Here is a 15256-nt window from a genome sequence, read left to right on the forward strand (position 1 = left end):
ATTGGCATTAGAGGAGCTAACTGTGCTGGCTGGGTCGTAGTTGGAAATCAGGGAGGTGAGGTAGAGTGGGCAAGGTGATTGAGTGCTTTAAAGCCTGTGGTAAGGAGTTTTTATTTGCAGTGGTGTTTGGGCAACCGCTGGAGGTTCTTCTGGAACCATGGACTGAGTGGTTTCATAGGAAAATGAGCCAAGCAGCGGAGTGAAGTTTGCCCTAGACTCGTGAGAGACAGAAGGCCGGGCGGTCAGCAAGGTGGTTGGCGAAATAATCAAGGCGGGATGGGATAAATGCATGAATTAACATGGTAGCAGTTTGGATGGAGAGGAAAGAGCTGATTTTAGGGATGTTGTGAAGGTTGAACCTGCAGGATTTGGTGACACTGAATAAGTGGGTTGAATGAGAGACATGAATAGAGGATAACACCGAGGTTACTCGCTTGTGGGACGGGAAGGTTGGTGGTGCTGTCTACAGTGATGGGAAATTCGTGGGGATGACAGGATTTGGTTGGGAATATAAAGAGTTCGGTTGGAACTTGGAACCAGTTTGTTTTAGGCTGATCTGCCCTGGCAGGTGTTGTCCAAATAAAATATTTTTTTCAGCAAACAAGCATTTTAATGGAAACAATCATTGCATTCTAAAAATTCAATTAGCATGGAGCTATTCATTCTGTGGCCATTCAGTGAAGGCTTGTAGGTAGATTGAGATTTCAGAATATCGCCCCTCGTAGTTTCGATTATGTGAGCTCTGTCAGCTCTCAAGCCACTGTCTCCCCCCTACTTATCTTTGCTCTTCTTCCTCTACACCCCAGCTCATAAACTTTGCTCCTCTCAAGCCGACCTACTCCCTGAGCCTCGTTCCCGTCTCTCTCACCTTTGAACTCTTGCTCACATCCTCTCTCCGGCCTGGAACTCCTCTTCCTTTCTATTTGGCAGACGACTGCTCTCCCCAACTCCAAAGCCTTTCTGAAAATCAAGTCTCCTCCAAGAAGCCTTCCCTGACTACTCTAATCTCCAATTTCACCCCAACTACCATTCCAGCACTTCCCTGTCACCTAAACACTTGCGTACTGACTTCCCACCCCCATAAGCATCTATGTTCATATCCTTAAAATATTATTATTTATTCAGATCAGCAAGCCATGTGAAGAGTGCAGGTCTGTTTGAGCACACTACTGTGATGGCTGAATTTCCTCAATCCTTCACTCTTCCCGAAATCCCTTTGTTTTCCTCTGTGTTATTTCCACAAAGGACATTCCCTGCCCAATGCTTTGTCACAGACTGACCCAGCTGCGGCAACGAGACGTGGAGAGGACTTTTGGTCTTGGCTCGGTTGATTCAGTTTGAACCAGAGACCTGAAAATGACAGAGCAACTTTGAAAGGAATATGGCTCTTGTTCAGTGGCAGCTTATGTCGATAATAAACAGTGAAATTGCCGGGAGCCCTGTTTCTGCTAGAAATCTCTACTCCTCCATCCCTGATCCTCCGTCTTAACCATGAGAAGGTGTTTCTAAATCAAGATAGTGAAGGATGTTAGCCCTTCTTTTGCCCACCAAAAATAAAGTTCTGAAATGATTTCAGGACATCAGTGGCGTGGTATGCTCTCCCAAGCACTTAGTACGGTGCTGTACATATAATAATGGTAATGATGATGGCATTTATTAAGTGCTTACTATGTGCAAAGCACTGTTCTAAGCGCTGGGGAGGTTACAAGGAGATCAGGTTGTCCCACGCCGGGCTCCCAGTCTTAATCCCCATTTTCCAGATGAGGTAACTGTGGCACAGAGAAGTGAAGTGACTTGCCCAAAATCACACAGCTGACAATTGGTGGAGCCGGAGTTTGAATCCATGACCTCTGACTCCAAAGTCCATGCTCTTTCCACTAAGCCACGCTGCTTCTCTCTATATATACTATATACTATACCATATACATATACCATGTACCATACATGGTCAATAAATACCACTCAGTGGAAAGAGCTTGGGCTTTGGGGTCAAATCCCGGCTCTGCCACTTGTCAGCTGTGTGACTTTGGGCAAGTCACTTCACTTCTCTGGGCCTCAGTTACCTCATCTGAAAAATGGGGATTAAAAACTGTGAACCCCCCTGTGGGACAACCTGATCACCCTGTAACCTCCCCAGCACTTAGTACAGTGCTTTGCACATAGTAAGTGCTTAACAAATACCATTATTATTATTATTATTATTATTATTATTATTATTATTATTATTACCCCAGAGCTTAGTACAGTGCTTGGCACATGGTAAGTGTTTAACAAATACCATTCTTATTATTATTATTAGGCAGCGTGGCTCAGTGGAAAGAGCACGGGCTTTGGAGTCAGAGGCTAGGGGTTTAAATCCTGGCCTGCTAATTGTCAGCTGTGTGACTTTGGGCAAGTCACTTCACTTCTCTGTGCCTCAGTTACCTCATCTGAAAAATGGGGATTAAAAACTGTGAGCCCCCCGAGGGACAACCTGATCACCCTGTAACCTCCCCAGCGCTTAGAACAGTCCTTTGCACATAGTCAGCGCTTAATAAATGCCATCATCATTATTATTATTATTATTACCACCTGTTCTCCCATTGGTTCCTCTCAAACCAACCTACTCACTGTGCCTCACTGTCACCTCTGTCACCATAGGCTTCTTGCTCCTTCTCTTTTTCCTGGGACTCTTTCCCCCCTTCCTATCTGGCAGACCTCTGCTCTTCCCATCTTTAAAGCCTTCCTGAAATCACAGCTCCTCCAAGGAGGCCTTCCTTGATGTTTAATCACTTATGTTCCCACACTGTTTACTCCCCCTAAGGCTACTTGAAGATTTCCACATCACATAAACATTTGGGTACTCACTCCCTGTCTGTTCCTTCCCACCCCTCAATGCCATCGGATTGTAAAATCCTTGCAGCCCAGGATTATTTCTGTTAACTCTGTTGTATTCTCACAAGTGTTCAGTATGTTCAAAAATGCCACCGGATTGTAAAATCCTTGCAGCCCAGGATTATTTCTATTAACTCTCTTGTATTCTCACAAGTGCTCAGTATGTTCAAAAATACTATTGATGGACTGATTGAAAAGAGAAAAATCCTAGCCTATATGTTCACTGAGGCGGAATAAATACTAATTGGTGGCTCGATCAGATTTCAAACATTTACATAGTTCTTAAAATGTACATTTCGACTTTATCTGCTCTTCCACAAAAATCAAAAAGTCTCCAGGTTCCCTTTAAAAGGTGCTTTTTCATATTAATGCTGAAGATTTTCTTTAACCCCCTTCCCACCCCATTACCCTAAGACAGACGTTGAAATCTCTCCTGTAGTATTGGAATAAAATGCTTTTCTGTAGGGGGTAAATCAAAACCTTCTTCTAATTACTTAGCACCTTTTATAGTACTTTGTAATCTTAAGCGATTTAGGAAGATTAGCTAGCTAAATCTTTTCATCACCGTCAAGTGGTGGGTAAGTAGCATTAGTCCCATTAAAGAGAGGCTAAAGGGAAATATCCAAAACCCCAGAGTAGATTAGGCTCAGGGAATAAGGGATAAGGAACACCCAGGGTCTATGCCAAAGCATAGAAGCAGCATGGCTTCATTCATTCATTCATTCAATCGTATTTATTGAGCGCTTACTGTGTGCAGAGCACTGTACTAAGCGCTTGGGAAGTCCAAGTTGGCAACATCTAGAGACGGTCCCTACCCAACAGCGGGCTCACAGTCTAGAAGGCTTGATGGAAAGAGCCCAGGCTCGGCTTGAGAGTCAGAGGACGTGGGTTCTAATCCTGACTCCACCACTTTTCTGCTGTGTGGCCTTGGGCAAGCCATTTAATGTCTCTGTGCCTCAGTTACCTCATTTGTAAAATGGGGATTAAGACTGTGAGCCCCAAATGGGACAATCTGATTACCTTTTTTCTACCCAGTGCTTAGAACAGTGCTTGGCACGTATTAAGCACTTAACAAATGCCATAATAATAATTGTTATTATGTACATAATAATTATATTATTATATATTATTATTACATACATAATTATATAATAATAATCATTATTATTAAAGCTACAGTCCTTTCCTCAGAAGTACATCTTTGCCCCATCAAAACTCAATGATTATAGGACCTGCTGAAGTGCACGTAACATGAGTTTTTAAAAAAGGACAATTTGAGGCCCTGTTGTCAACATGGCCTAGTGGGTAGCACACGGGCCTGGAATTCAGAAGGACCTGGGCTCTAATCCCGGCTATGCCACAGGTTTGTTGTGTGACTTTGGGCAAGTCACTTAACTTCTCTGGCCCTCAGTTTCCTCATCTGTAAAATGGGGATTAAGACTGTGAGCCCCACATGGAACAGGGACTGTGTCCAACCCCATTAACTTGTATCTACCCCAGGGCTTAGTACAGTGCCTGGCACATAATAATAATGGCATTTATTGAGGGCTTACTATGGGCAAAGCACTGTTCTAAGTGCTGGGGAGGTTACAAAGCACTCAGGTTGTCCCACAGGGGTCTCACAGTCTTAATCCCCATTTTACAGTTGGGGTAACTGAGGCACAGAGAAGTGAAGTGACTTGCCCAAAGTCACACAGCTGACAATTGGTGGAGCTGGGATTTGAACCCATGACCTCTGACTCCCAAGCCCGTGCTCTTTTCCATTGAGCCACGCTACTTCTCTAGTAAGCACTTAGTACATAGTACTAAGCACTAAGCACTTAGCACATAGTAAGCACTTAATTACTACAATTATAATTATTATTATTCCCTAGAAACACTCTTTCACAACGATTGTGTCTAAAATGAAAGCAGAATGAAATTTTCTGGAACTTTATTCCCGCCCTTATTGGGCCTCCTGCCAGGTAGAATATGAGACATATCATCATAAATCATTTTTTAATTGATCTTGAACATATCATAGTTGTTGCTACTTCCATTTTATATATTTGGATTGACTGTTGCTGTTTGTGCCTTCAGGTGATTTTCTAATGGAGGGTGTCATGAATAATAATAATGAATAGCAGGTATGAGACCTATGTGGGTGTTCTAAATTTATTTAGAAATTTAGCTGCAGAAGTATGGTATTCAGCATCATCAACAATATTTTTTAACAGTAATAATAATGATGACATTTATTAAGCACTTACTATGTGCAAAGCTCTGTTTTAAGCGCTGGGGAGGTTACAAAGTGATCAGGTTGTCTCATGGGGGGCTCACAGTCTTCATCCCCATTTTACTGATGAAGTAACTGAGGCACAGAGAAGTGAAGTGACTTGCCCAAAGTCACACAGCTGACAATTGGCGGAGCCGGGATTTGAACCCATGACCTTTGACTCCAAAGCCCGTGCTATTTCCACTGAGCCACGCTGCTTCTGCTAGCACTTAGCTGCAAGATGCACACGTCAGAGTAAGTCGAACAGAAAATCCAACCGAAGATGGATAAGTGTGTAAGTGTAGTTGTGACATACAGGCAAATGAACACACATCTTTTATGGATGAATCGATTTGCTATCAGATAATCACTCAATCAGTGATATTTATTGAGTGCTTACTGGGTGCAAAGCACTCTAGTAAGTGCTTGGGAGAGTACAGCATGGCTCAGTGGAAGGAACATCTATTCTATTTATTTTATTTTGTATGTTTGGTTTTGTTCTCTGTCTCCCCCTTCTAGACTGTGAGCCCACTGTTGGGTAGGGACTGTCTCTATATGTTGCCAGCTTGTACTTCCCAAGTGCTTAGTACAGTGCTCTGCACACAGTAAGTGCTCAGTAAATACAATTGATTGATTCAGAGGTCATGGGTTCAAATCCCAGCTCCTCCACTTGTCAGCTGTGTGACTTCACTTCTCTGTGCCTCAGTTACCTCATCTGTAAAATGGTGATTAAGATTGTGAGCCCCACATGGGACAACCTGATCACTTTATATCCTCTCCAGCGCTTAGGACAGTGCTTTGCGCATAGTAAGCGCTTAACGAATACCAAAATTATTATTACAGTACAACAGATTTGGTAGACACGTTCGCTGACCACAGTAGCTTACAGTCTAATAATGATAACATTTGTTAAGCGCTTACTATGTGCAAAGCACTGTTCTATGCGCTGGGGAGGTTGCAAGGTGATCAGGTTGTCCCACAGGGGGCTCACAGTCCCCATTTTACAGATGAGGGAACTGAGGCACAGAGAAGTGAAGTGACTTGCGCAAAATCACACAGCTGACAAGTGGGGGAGCCGGAATTTGAACCCATGACCTCTGACTCCAAAGCCTGGGCTCTTTCCACAGAGCCACGCTGCTTCTCAGCGTGGCTGAGCAGTCTAGAGGGAAAGACAGGCATTAAATAATTGCCATGGGGCTGAAGTTGGGGTGAATCTCAAGTGCTTATAGGGCACAGATCCAAGTGAATAGGTGACACAGAAAGGAGGGAAACTGAGGGAAATGAGGCTTTTGTCAGAGAAGGCCCATTGGAGGACTTGTGATTTTAATAAGGCTTTGAAGGTGGGGAGAGAGGTGATTTGTTTGATATGAAGTGGGAGGGAGTTTGGGCCAGAGGGAATATATGGACAAGTGGTTGGCGGCAAGATTGATGAGATTGAGGTATAGTGAGAAAGTCAGCATTATAGGAGTGAAGTGAATGGGCCGTGTTGCAGTAGAAAATCAGTGAGGCAAGGGAGTAGTAGAAATAGTATTTATTAAGCGCTTTCTGTGTGCAGATCACTGTACAAAGTTAGGACCAGCCCGGTGGCAGAAGGGTTTTTTCCTCTGCCTCCCACCATCTAACTGTGGGAGCCCCCCAAACCTCAGTCCTGGGTCCCTTCTATTCTCCATCTAAACCTAGTCCCTTGGAGAACTCATTTGCTCCCACAGCTTCAACTACCATTTCTACGTGGGCGATTCCCAAATCTACTTCTCCAGCCTTGTCCTCTCTTCTATAGTCTCATATTTCTTCATTTCCCCAGGACATCTCTACTTGGATATTGCGGTGATACCTCAAAGTTAACGTGTCCAAATCGGAACTCATTTTTTCACCCGAACCATGATCTCCCCGTCTTTCTCGTCAATGTAGACAACACCACTAGCCTCCCTGTTTCACCAGCTAGTAACCTTGCCGCTCATCTCTCGTATTCAACCCATATGTTCAATTTGTAACAACCTCCTTTTGGTCCCACCTTCATGACAGCTCTAGAATCTGCCCTTTCCTCTCCATCCAAACCGCCACCATGCTGAGCCAAGCGTTTGTCATTTCCAGCCTTGACTTCTGGATCAGCCTCTTTGCCGACTTTCTTCCTCCCATCTCTCCCTTCTCCAGGCCATACATCACTCTGCTCCCTGGATCATTTTTTCTGAAAAATCTTTCTGTCCATATCTCCCCACACCTCAAAGACCTCCAGTGGTTGTCCATCCATCTCTACACTAAATAGAAAATTCCTCACCCTTGACTCCAGAAGAGCTCTCCCTCCCACCTAAACTTCGCTGACCTAATGGGAAGCAGTGTGGCTCAGTGGAAAGACCCCGGGATTTGGAGTCAGAGGTCATGGGTTCAAATCTCGGGTCTGCCAATTGTCAGCTGTGTGACTTTGGGCAAGTCACTTCACTTCTCTGTGCCTCAGTTACCTCAACTGTAAAATGAGGATTAATACTGTGAGCCCCCTGTGGGACAACCTGATCACTTTGTAACCTCCCCAGTGCTTAGAACAGTGCTTTGCACATAGTAAGCACTTAATAAATGCCATTATTATTATTATTATTGTTAATGTCCATCTCTCCCTGTAGACTGTAAGCTCCTTGTGGGAAGAGGTTGGATCTCTTGTATTTCTCCAGTTGCTTAATACAATGCTCCATACACAGTAAGGGCATGATATATACCACGATTGATAGATTGAAGTGATGGTGATGGTGATTAAAATATAGTGGTTACTTCACTCCTTAGTTTGAGCAAGAAGTCATGTCAAATTTTCAAGAATCAATCATATTTATTGAGCATTTATTGTGTGCAGAGCATTACCGCATTAAGCGATTGGGAGAGTGCAATGCAACGGAGTTGGTAGATACGTTCCCTGCCCACGACGAACTTCAGTCTAGAAGAGAAGGATATCTGTTTTAATTTGTATACTGTGAAGTGTGAACACAAATGAGATAAATGAACCTGAAAAAGGCAGTCTGTCTTTGAATTTCTGACTCTTAAAAATCAACCTGGATAGCAATAAATTGGAATCCAGATATGAGAGGCCTCAAGTGAGCTCCCAGGGGAGGGAAAACAGTAAGGTGAGTATAAATTCTGCTAGTTTCTGAACATTCATCTGAGTCAGGATTAAGGTGTTCTTTGGCAGAGAAGCATGTGCCTAGGATGATTTGGAAGCACTTAGTTCAGTGTTCTGCACACAATAAAAGCTCAAATACAATTGATGAATTTGGAAGCAAGAATGAAGTAGGGGTGCGGGAAGGGGAGTGTTGAGGTGAACTCTTGAATTCTTTCAGCACTGTGATTCTAATTAAATGAGAAAACAGCATACAACTAAATGCTCTGTTGCTGTAGAGATTGGATATTTTGAAGATTTGAGGTCTGAAATGCTCAAACTCCATGTTTTTCAGAAAAGTACTGGAAATACTGTCAGTATTTTATTAGCCCGCCACAAGAGTGCATCTGTTGAACGGTTTTGACAGTATAACAGATGTTTGCAGATGAATACACACCTTATCAAAATCTTAATTTTCATCCCACTAGGTCTGTGAGCTGGATATTATCTTTAATTTTGAAAAGGCTTATTTCATTCTTGACGAGTTTATAATGGGTGGAGAAATCCAAGAGACGTCAAAAAAATCGGCAGTCAAAGCCATAGAAGATTCTGATATGTTACAGGAGGTAAGAACGGCAGCCAACAGAATCGCATGCAGAACTGGGAAATGACATTACTCAGCAAGAAATTTTTAAAAAGCCTTTTAGCTAAACTGACTGTGGGCAGGTTCGTATGATAGTTATCCAGATAATTATCCAGAGCACTCTGACCCAATTATTGGAGTGTTTTATGGGGAAAGTGTTTTTTGGCTTAAATTATCTGAATTAAAACCTTAATTCTTTATTTCCTTTTATGCATGTAAACCCGGCTTCACTGTGAGCGTACATGCTTGCAATTAATTCTTTCAGACTTGGCAATTGTTTTGAGCTATTTTAATTTCACTTTTTCATAGCTTGCACAGCTAATTCCAAAAATGTATGGGAAAGCAGAAGAGTAAAAGATTTTAGCTCACTTGCTGGAAATATCTTCGAAAACGGCATTCACCAATTTTGTTAAACAATTTTGACACCACTTAGAGAGTAACTTTTTGTCTACTCGAAAACAGCATTCACCAATTTTGTTAAACAATTTTGACACCAGTTAGAGAGTAACTTTTTGTCTACTCTTGTGCTCATAAATAAGTCAGGAGCACAAGAGATTTGTATGCAAAGATGTCTTTAATCAGAAGCAGGTTCTGGAAGTCTCGATTATTGTTTCCAGATTACCACACGAGTGATTCTTATACACTGAGGCCTAACATTAGCATCAACTTTTTTTTTCCACGGTATTCGTTAAGCACTATGTGTTAGACACCGTACTAAACTGTGGATAGATACATGATAATCAGGTTGGACACAGTCCATATCCCACAAGGAGTTCATAGTCAATCCCCATTTTACAGATGAGGTAACTGAGGCACAGGGAAGTGAAATGACTTGTCCAAGATCACACAGCAGTCAAGTGGCAGAGTTGCAATTAGAATCTAGGTCCTTCTGACTCCCAAGCTCATGCTGTATCCACTAAGCCATGCTGCTTCTCTTACTTCATCTGGAAGTAAGCGGCATTTTCTAATGACCCAGAATTCTGTAGAAGACGACTGCCCAAAGGATTAGGCTATTCATTCATTCCATCATATTTATTGAGCGCTTACTATGTGCAGAGCACTGGAATAAGCACTTGGGAAGTACAAGTTGGGAACATATAGAGACAGTCCCTACCCAACAGTGGGCTCACAGTCTATATTGGGTTTTAGCTGCCTCTTTGAATGTAGGGTTTAGACACTTTAGCGTTCCCTTTTTTAGACTGTGAGCCCACTTTTGGGTAGGGACTGTCTCTATATGTTGCCAACTTGTACTTCCCAAGTGCTTAGTACAGTGCTCTGCACACAGTAAGCGCTCAATAAATACAATTGATTGATTGATTCCCTTTTGGGAACACATCTTCGCTCCTTTAGTGCTTACCTTCTCACCATGCCGGATTAGGCTATATTGGGTTTTAGCTGCCTCTTTGAATGTAGGGTTTAGACACTTTGGAGTTTCCTTTTGGGAACACATCTTTGCTCCTTTAGTGCTTACCTTCTCACCATGCCGGATTAGGCTATATTGGGTTTTAGCTGCCTCTTTGAATGTAGGGTTTAGACACTTTGGACTTCCCTTTTGGGAACACATCTTTGCTCCTTCAGTGCTTACCTTCTCACCGTGCCGGATTAGGCTATATTGGGTTTTAGCTGCCTCTTTGAATGTAGGGTTTAGACACTTTGGAGTTCACTTTTGGGAACACATCTTTGCTCCTTTAGTGCTTACCTTCTCACCATGCCGGATTAGTCTATATTGGGTTTTAGCTGCCTCTTTGAGTGTAGGGTTTAGACACTTTGGAGTTCCCTTTTGGGAACACATCTTCGCTCCTTTAGTGCTTACCTTGCCAGATTAGGCTATATTGGGTTTTAGCTGCCTCTTTGAATGTAGGGTTTAGACACTTTGGAGTTTCCTTTTGGGAACACATCTTTTCTCCTTTAGTGCTTACCTTCTCACTGTGCCTCAATCTCACCTGTCTCACTGCCAACCCCCAGCCCACCTCCTGTCTCTGGCCTGGACCACCCTCCCTCCTGTAATCCTACTGCCTACCACTCTCCTCAGTTTCAAAGCCCTACCAAAGGCCCATCTCCTCCAATAGGTCTTCCCAGACTAAGCCCCACTTTTCCTCATCTCCCATTCCCTTCTGCGTCACCCTTAGTCCCTTTGTTCTTCCCCCCTCCCAGCCCCAAAGCACTTATGTACATATTTGAAATGTTATTTATTTGTATTGATGTCTATCTCCCTCACTCTCAACTGTGGGCAGGGAATGTCACTGTTTATTATTTTATTGTACTTTCCGAAGCACTTATTATAGTGCTCTGCACACAGTAAGCACTCCATAAATATGACCGAATGATTGAATGAATGTTGATAAGCAATTGAAGCTGAATTGGAGAAGCAGCATGGCTCAGTGGAAAGAGCACGGGCTTTGGAGTCAGAGGTCGTGGGTTCAAATCCCAGCACCGCCAACTGTCAGCTGTGTGATGTTGGGCAAGTCACTTAACTTCTCTGTGCCACAATTACCTCATCTGTCATAATGGGGATTAAGACTGTGAGCCCAGCGTGGGACAACCTGATCACCTTGTAACCTCCCCAGCGCTTAGAACAGTGCTTTGCACATAGTAAGCACTTAATAAATGCCATTATTATTATTATTAATTAACTAATTAATATGATGGAAGCCCCGTGTGGTCACTTGCCAAACTGGGCTAGTGTGGAGTGGTTCCAATGACTCGTGGACGGTCCCTTTACTCTCTCCCATCTGTGTCTGAGTCAAAGCTGTGCTGTTCTCACTGGCTCTATTAGCTTTCTACAGTTAGTAATTAATGACAGCTATTTAGTTTCAGAACATATTAGTTTTTCTATCAAGCCCAAGATTTCTTGAGTAAATTAGAACACCTTTTTAATCGGAAATTACTCCTGGATGGTTTTCCTTTAATGGTAAAATGAATTGATTTTGCCTGCTGTAGAAAGCTGTGATTTTCTGTGAACCTTTATAAATGTAATGAATCCATTTATTTTTCAGACAATGGAGGAATACATGAACAAACCTACATTTTAATATCAAATCTACTTGAAGACAAAAAAAAATCTGCACATTGTACACACACAAAACTCAACATGCTGCAATTCATTTCTTAAGTGCCAGAGCCTCTAAAAATACCAAAAAGAACTAAAAGGAACTATGTGCAAATTAGTAAAATTTTCATTTTGGTGAATATAACATATTTATGATTACACATCTGTATTATATGTAAAATAAATTGTATCTAGCACTGTTGGAATTTTTAAATCATTGTATTATCCACTGCTAATTTGTTTGATATCAGGATTTTAGCTACAAAATCAAACTTTGATATGTTACTGAGAAATAGCTAGCAATATATTTTTCCTAGTTTTGAGCCACCACTTATGAGATTTTATTGACTGTTTTGCATACTTGGGGTAACAATGACTCCTTTTCTAAATGAGTTGTTTATGGAATACAATTTCACAATGATTTAATGACATGTCAGGCACTGTGACAATTTTTCTGTCAACTTAAATGCAAATATATAGGTCTGATCCTTGAATTTGTAATTTCTAGTTAATGAGAGAAATATGTACTTTGGGGAACAATTTTAAGAAAGTGAATAGTAGATTATACACATATTTAATATACTTATATTCATGTATATTTTCAACAATTGTCTAGGTTGGGAATTTTCTACCTTTTTTGCTAAAAAGAGAAATGGGATAGCACCATTTGGCTGTATTTTTTAATCCGAAATAATATTTGTAACTATATATTCCTGAATAACAGGCCCAGTTAGGCTTCAAATGACTTGAGTGATGGGATAACGATGATGACGATGATGATGTATCCATGATTTCCCTTGAGATACTGGGTAAAATTCAGTATCAAAGAGGCTTTCTTATAGGGTCCAGGACTGTCTCATGCATAGTGTGTGCTCAGAAAGTATTTGGGGATATTTGTAACCTTTCTGTCTCTGCACACACAAAATTCCAATTCACTAGATGCTGAGTTTTTCTTGTATTTGGGAGTGTAGAATCTGACCCTCCCATAGGAATTATTTCCCAATTTCCCACCTCAATTTGTGTGTTTTCTGACTTTTGAAGTGGAATACTAATTGGCTCCCAAATCCTATAGGTCAATGGCAATGGGAAGAGAGTGAAGGTTATGGGTATGTTTGACAGGAGCCAGTCTGTATCGTATCAGGGAAAATTATCAATGGTATGAAAAAAATGAATAAATAAATGAAAGAAACTGAAAATCAAGTATGCCATCCTTGGTTTCTGAAGAGGTATTGTGTAGCTTTTCTCAGTGGCTTCCTGGGAGTTGCAGCTTTGAGAGATTGCTGGGAACAATCAGGAGGGTTAATCAGAGACAAAGGACCCTTAAAATCATCAAGAAGGTCAGAGATAGTATTCCCTGGAGGCAAGTGTGCCTGTCTTTGGAGTCTCATCAAATCAGTGTCAAATGTGTGGCTTATTGGAAAGAGCAAAGGCTTGGGAGTCAGAGGATGTGGGTTCTAATCCTGCCTCAGCCACTTGACTGCTGTGTGACTTTGGGCAAGTCACTTAACTTCTCTGTGCTTCAGTAACTTCATCTGTAAAATGGGGATTAAGACTGTGAGCCCCACATGGGACAACCTGATTACCTTGTGTCTACCCCAGTGCTTAGAACAGTAAGTGCTTAACAAATATTATTATCATTATATGACTATGATGGTATTCCTGAGTTCATTAGGTTGGTCTCCAGCTCAGAAACTCAGTTCCTAAAATTAAAATTTATCTCTGGATGTCTACCTCAACTTGGGGAGAAGAGAACCTGGTAGTATTTGAAATTAAAAATTAAATGCAGTTGAATTTTCTATTGTAGTCCTCCCAAATTACCACGACTTTTACAGCTTAACACTAGAAGTACCTTAAGGTTTTGCATCAAATTCCATCAATGGAAGACTATGCAGTAATTGAGATTCTCCTCGATCATTTTATGATTCTTTGGCACCCCTTGGGTCTTTGTTTTGTGGTGGGAAGTTTTCTTCATGCACTGTTTCACCTAAAAATAAAATAACACTGGAATTTAGAGAGGATGATATCTGTAAATGCAGTGCTTTATGTGTTCAACTAATATGCCTAGATATACTTTGGACTGATAGCCATCACTTCTTCCTCTACAGGAGATTACCTTATCCACCATTCATTAGTTTATCATTTGTAAATATCCATGGTGTTCATAGCACTGTGTTAGGGAAGTAACAGAGGTGAAAAAAGCCACATTCCATCCATCCTTAAATTGCTCAGAATACAGTGGAGGAGATAAAGTACATAGTCAGCTATACTTATTTTTTAACTTTGAATCCTAAACACAATCTGAAGAACACTCAAGGAAGAGAATAGTGCAAAAATGGTTCCCTCTGCACCCTCCTGTTTCTCTTTAAGCCCAATTTATCGAATTTCCCTCACCTACTATTATAGGAAATGTTGGTAAAATTCTATCAAGCTCTTGTCAGACCATGGGAATACACATATTCTGGAAAGCCCCCTGTCACAGGACAACTGCAGTTCCGTCTCCCACTTATTTACTTTGTCCTTCAAGAGAAAATGATTTTGAATGCCAGAAGGTTTACTTCCTCATTCAATAGATGCTATTATCCTCCAGGTGTATTATTCAAATTGGATTCAGGAACAAAGAGTCACAAAATTAGGGAAGTGGGAGTGGTTGATCTTAACTGTAACAAAAACATTTTGACTGGTGTCTGACCTTAGATAGCATTCTCTTAGATCCAGTGTCGCTTTCTGGCATCATTTTCTGTGAGTGTACACCTAACGTCTGTTTAATTCAGAAGGTTTGATGCCTCATCGTGGAATTCAATATTCGTTGGTGGGTACAGATAGCTTAGCTTGTGTCTTTTTGTCCTAAGCACCAGGAAACAAAATGAGAACATAAGCAATGCCATTATCAGCTCAGGCCAAATGCCTCTGTGTGTGTCTCTGACAGTGACAACAGGACACTTGGAGGTTATAACAATACCCTCTCTGACATCAATTCTGGTGGTTAAAGTTGCCCCAGTGGTTAAATCCCTAACTTCCTCCCTCTCTACCTCTAATTTTAGGTGACTATAGCTCGAGTAATCCATTGTATTCATGAATTTGTCCAAGTTCCTCTCAAATCTGCTATTTTCTAAAAGCCCCAAATCCATATGCTTACCACTAACGGAAGTACAGTTGACATTGGAAAAAAAACAAAACACAATTCAGTAGGCTGATCTTAACATTTTCTAGTTAAGCATCAGGGTTAGCAATTAATTTAACTCATAGACTGGATCAGACATTTGGAGGAGAAAATGGCAGCCTATTCTGATCATGTTAATGCCAACGGACTATGATGGCATTACTGAGTGCAAATGGTTATGTATTTTTCCAGTTTCC

General features: G+C 41.5%; 1 protein-coding gene across 1 annotated transcript in view; it reads left to right on the plus strand.

The window, feature by feature from the left end:
* The window catches only part of AP1S3 (adaptor related protein complex 1 subunit sigma 3), a 59307-nt gene extending 46208 nt beyond the window's left edge, over positions 1-13099 (plus strand). Inside the window, exons 4-5 of the mRNA XM_038749233.1 lie at positions 8696-8833; positions 11847-13099. Coding sequence (XP_038605161.1) covers positions 8696-8833; positions 11847-11882 — 174 coding nt within the window. The 3' untranslated portion in view covers positions 11883-13099. The remainder of the gene's footprint in view (positions 1-8695; positions 8834-11846) is intronic.
* The last annotated feature ends 2157 nt before the right edge of the window (positions 13100-15256 follow it).

Source organism: Tachyglossus aculeatus, chromosome 7 (assembly GCF_015852505.1).
Source record: "Tachyglossus aculeatus isolate mTacAcu1 chromosome 7, mTacAcu1.pri, whole genome shotgun sequence".
Taxonomy (NCBI): domain Eukaryota; kingdom Metazoa; phylum Chordata; class Mammalia; order Monotremata; family Tachyglossidae; genus Tachyglossus; species Tachyglossus aculeatus.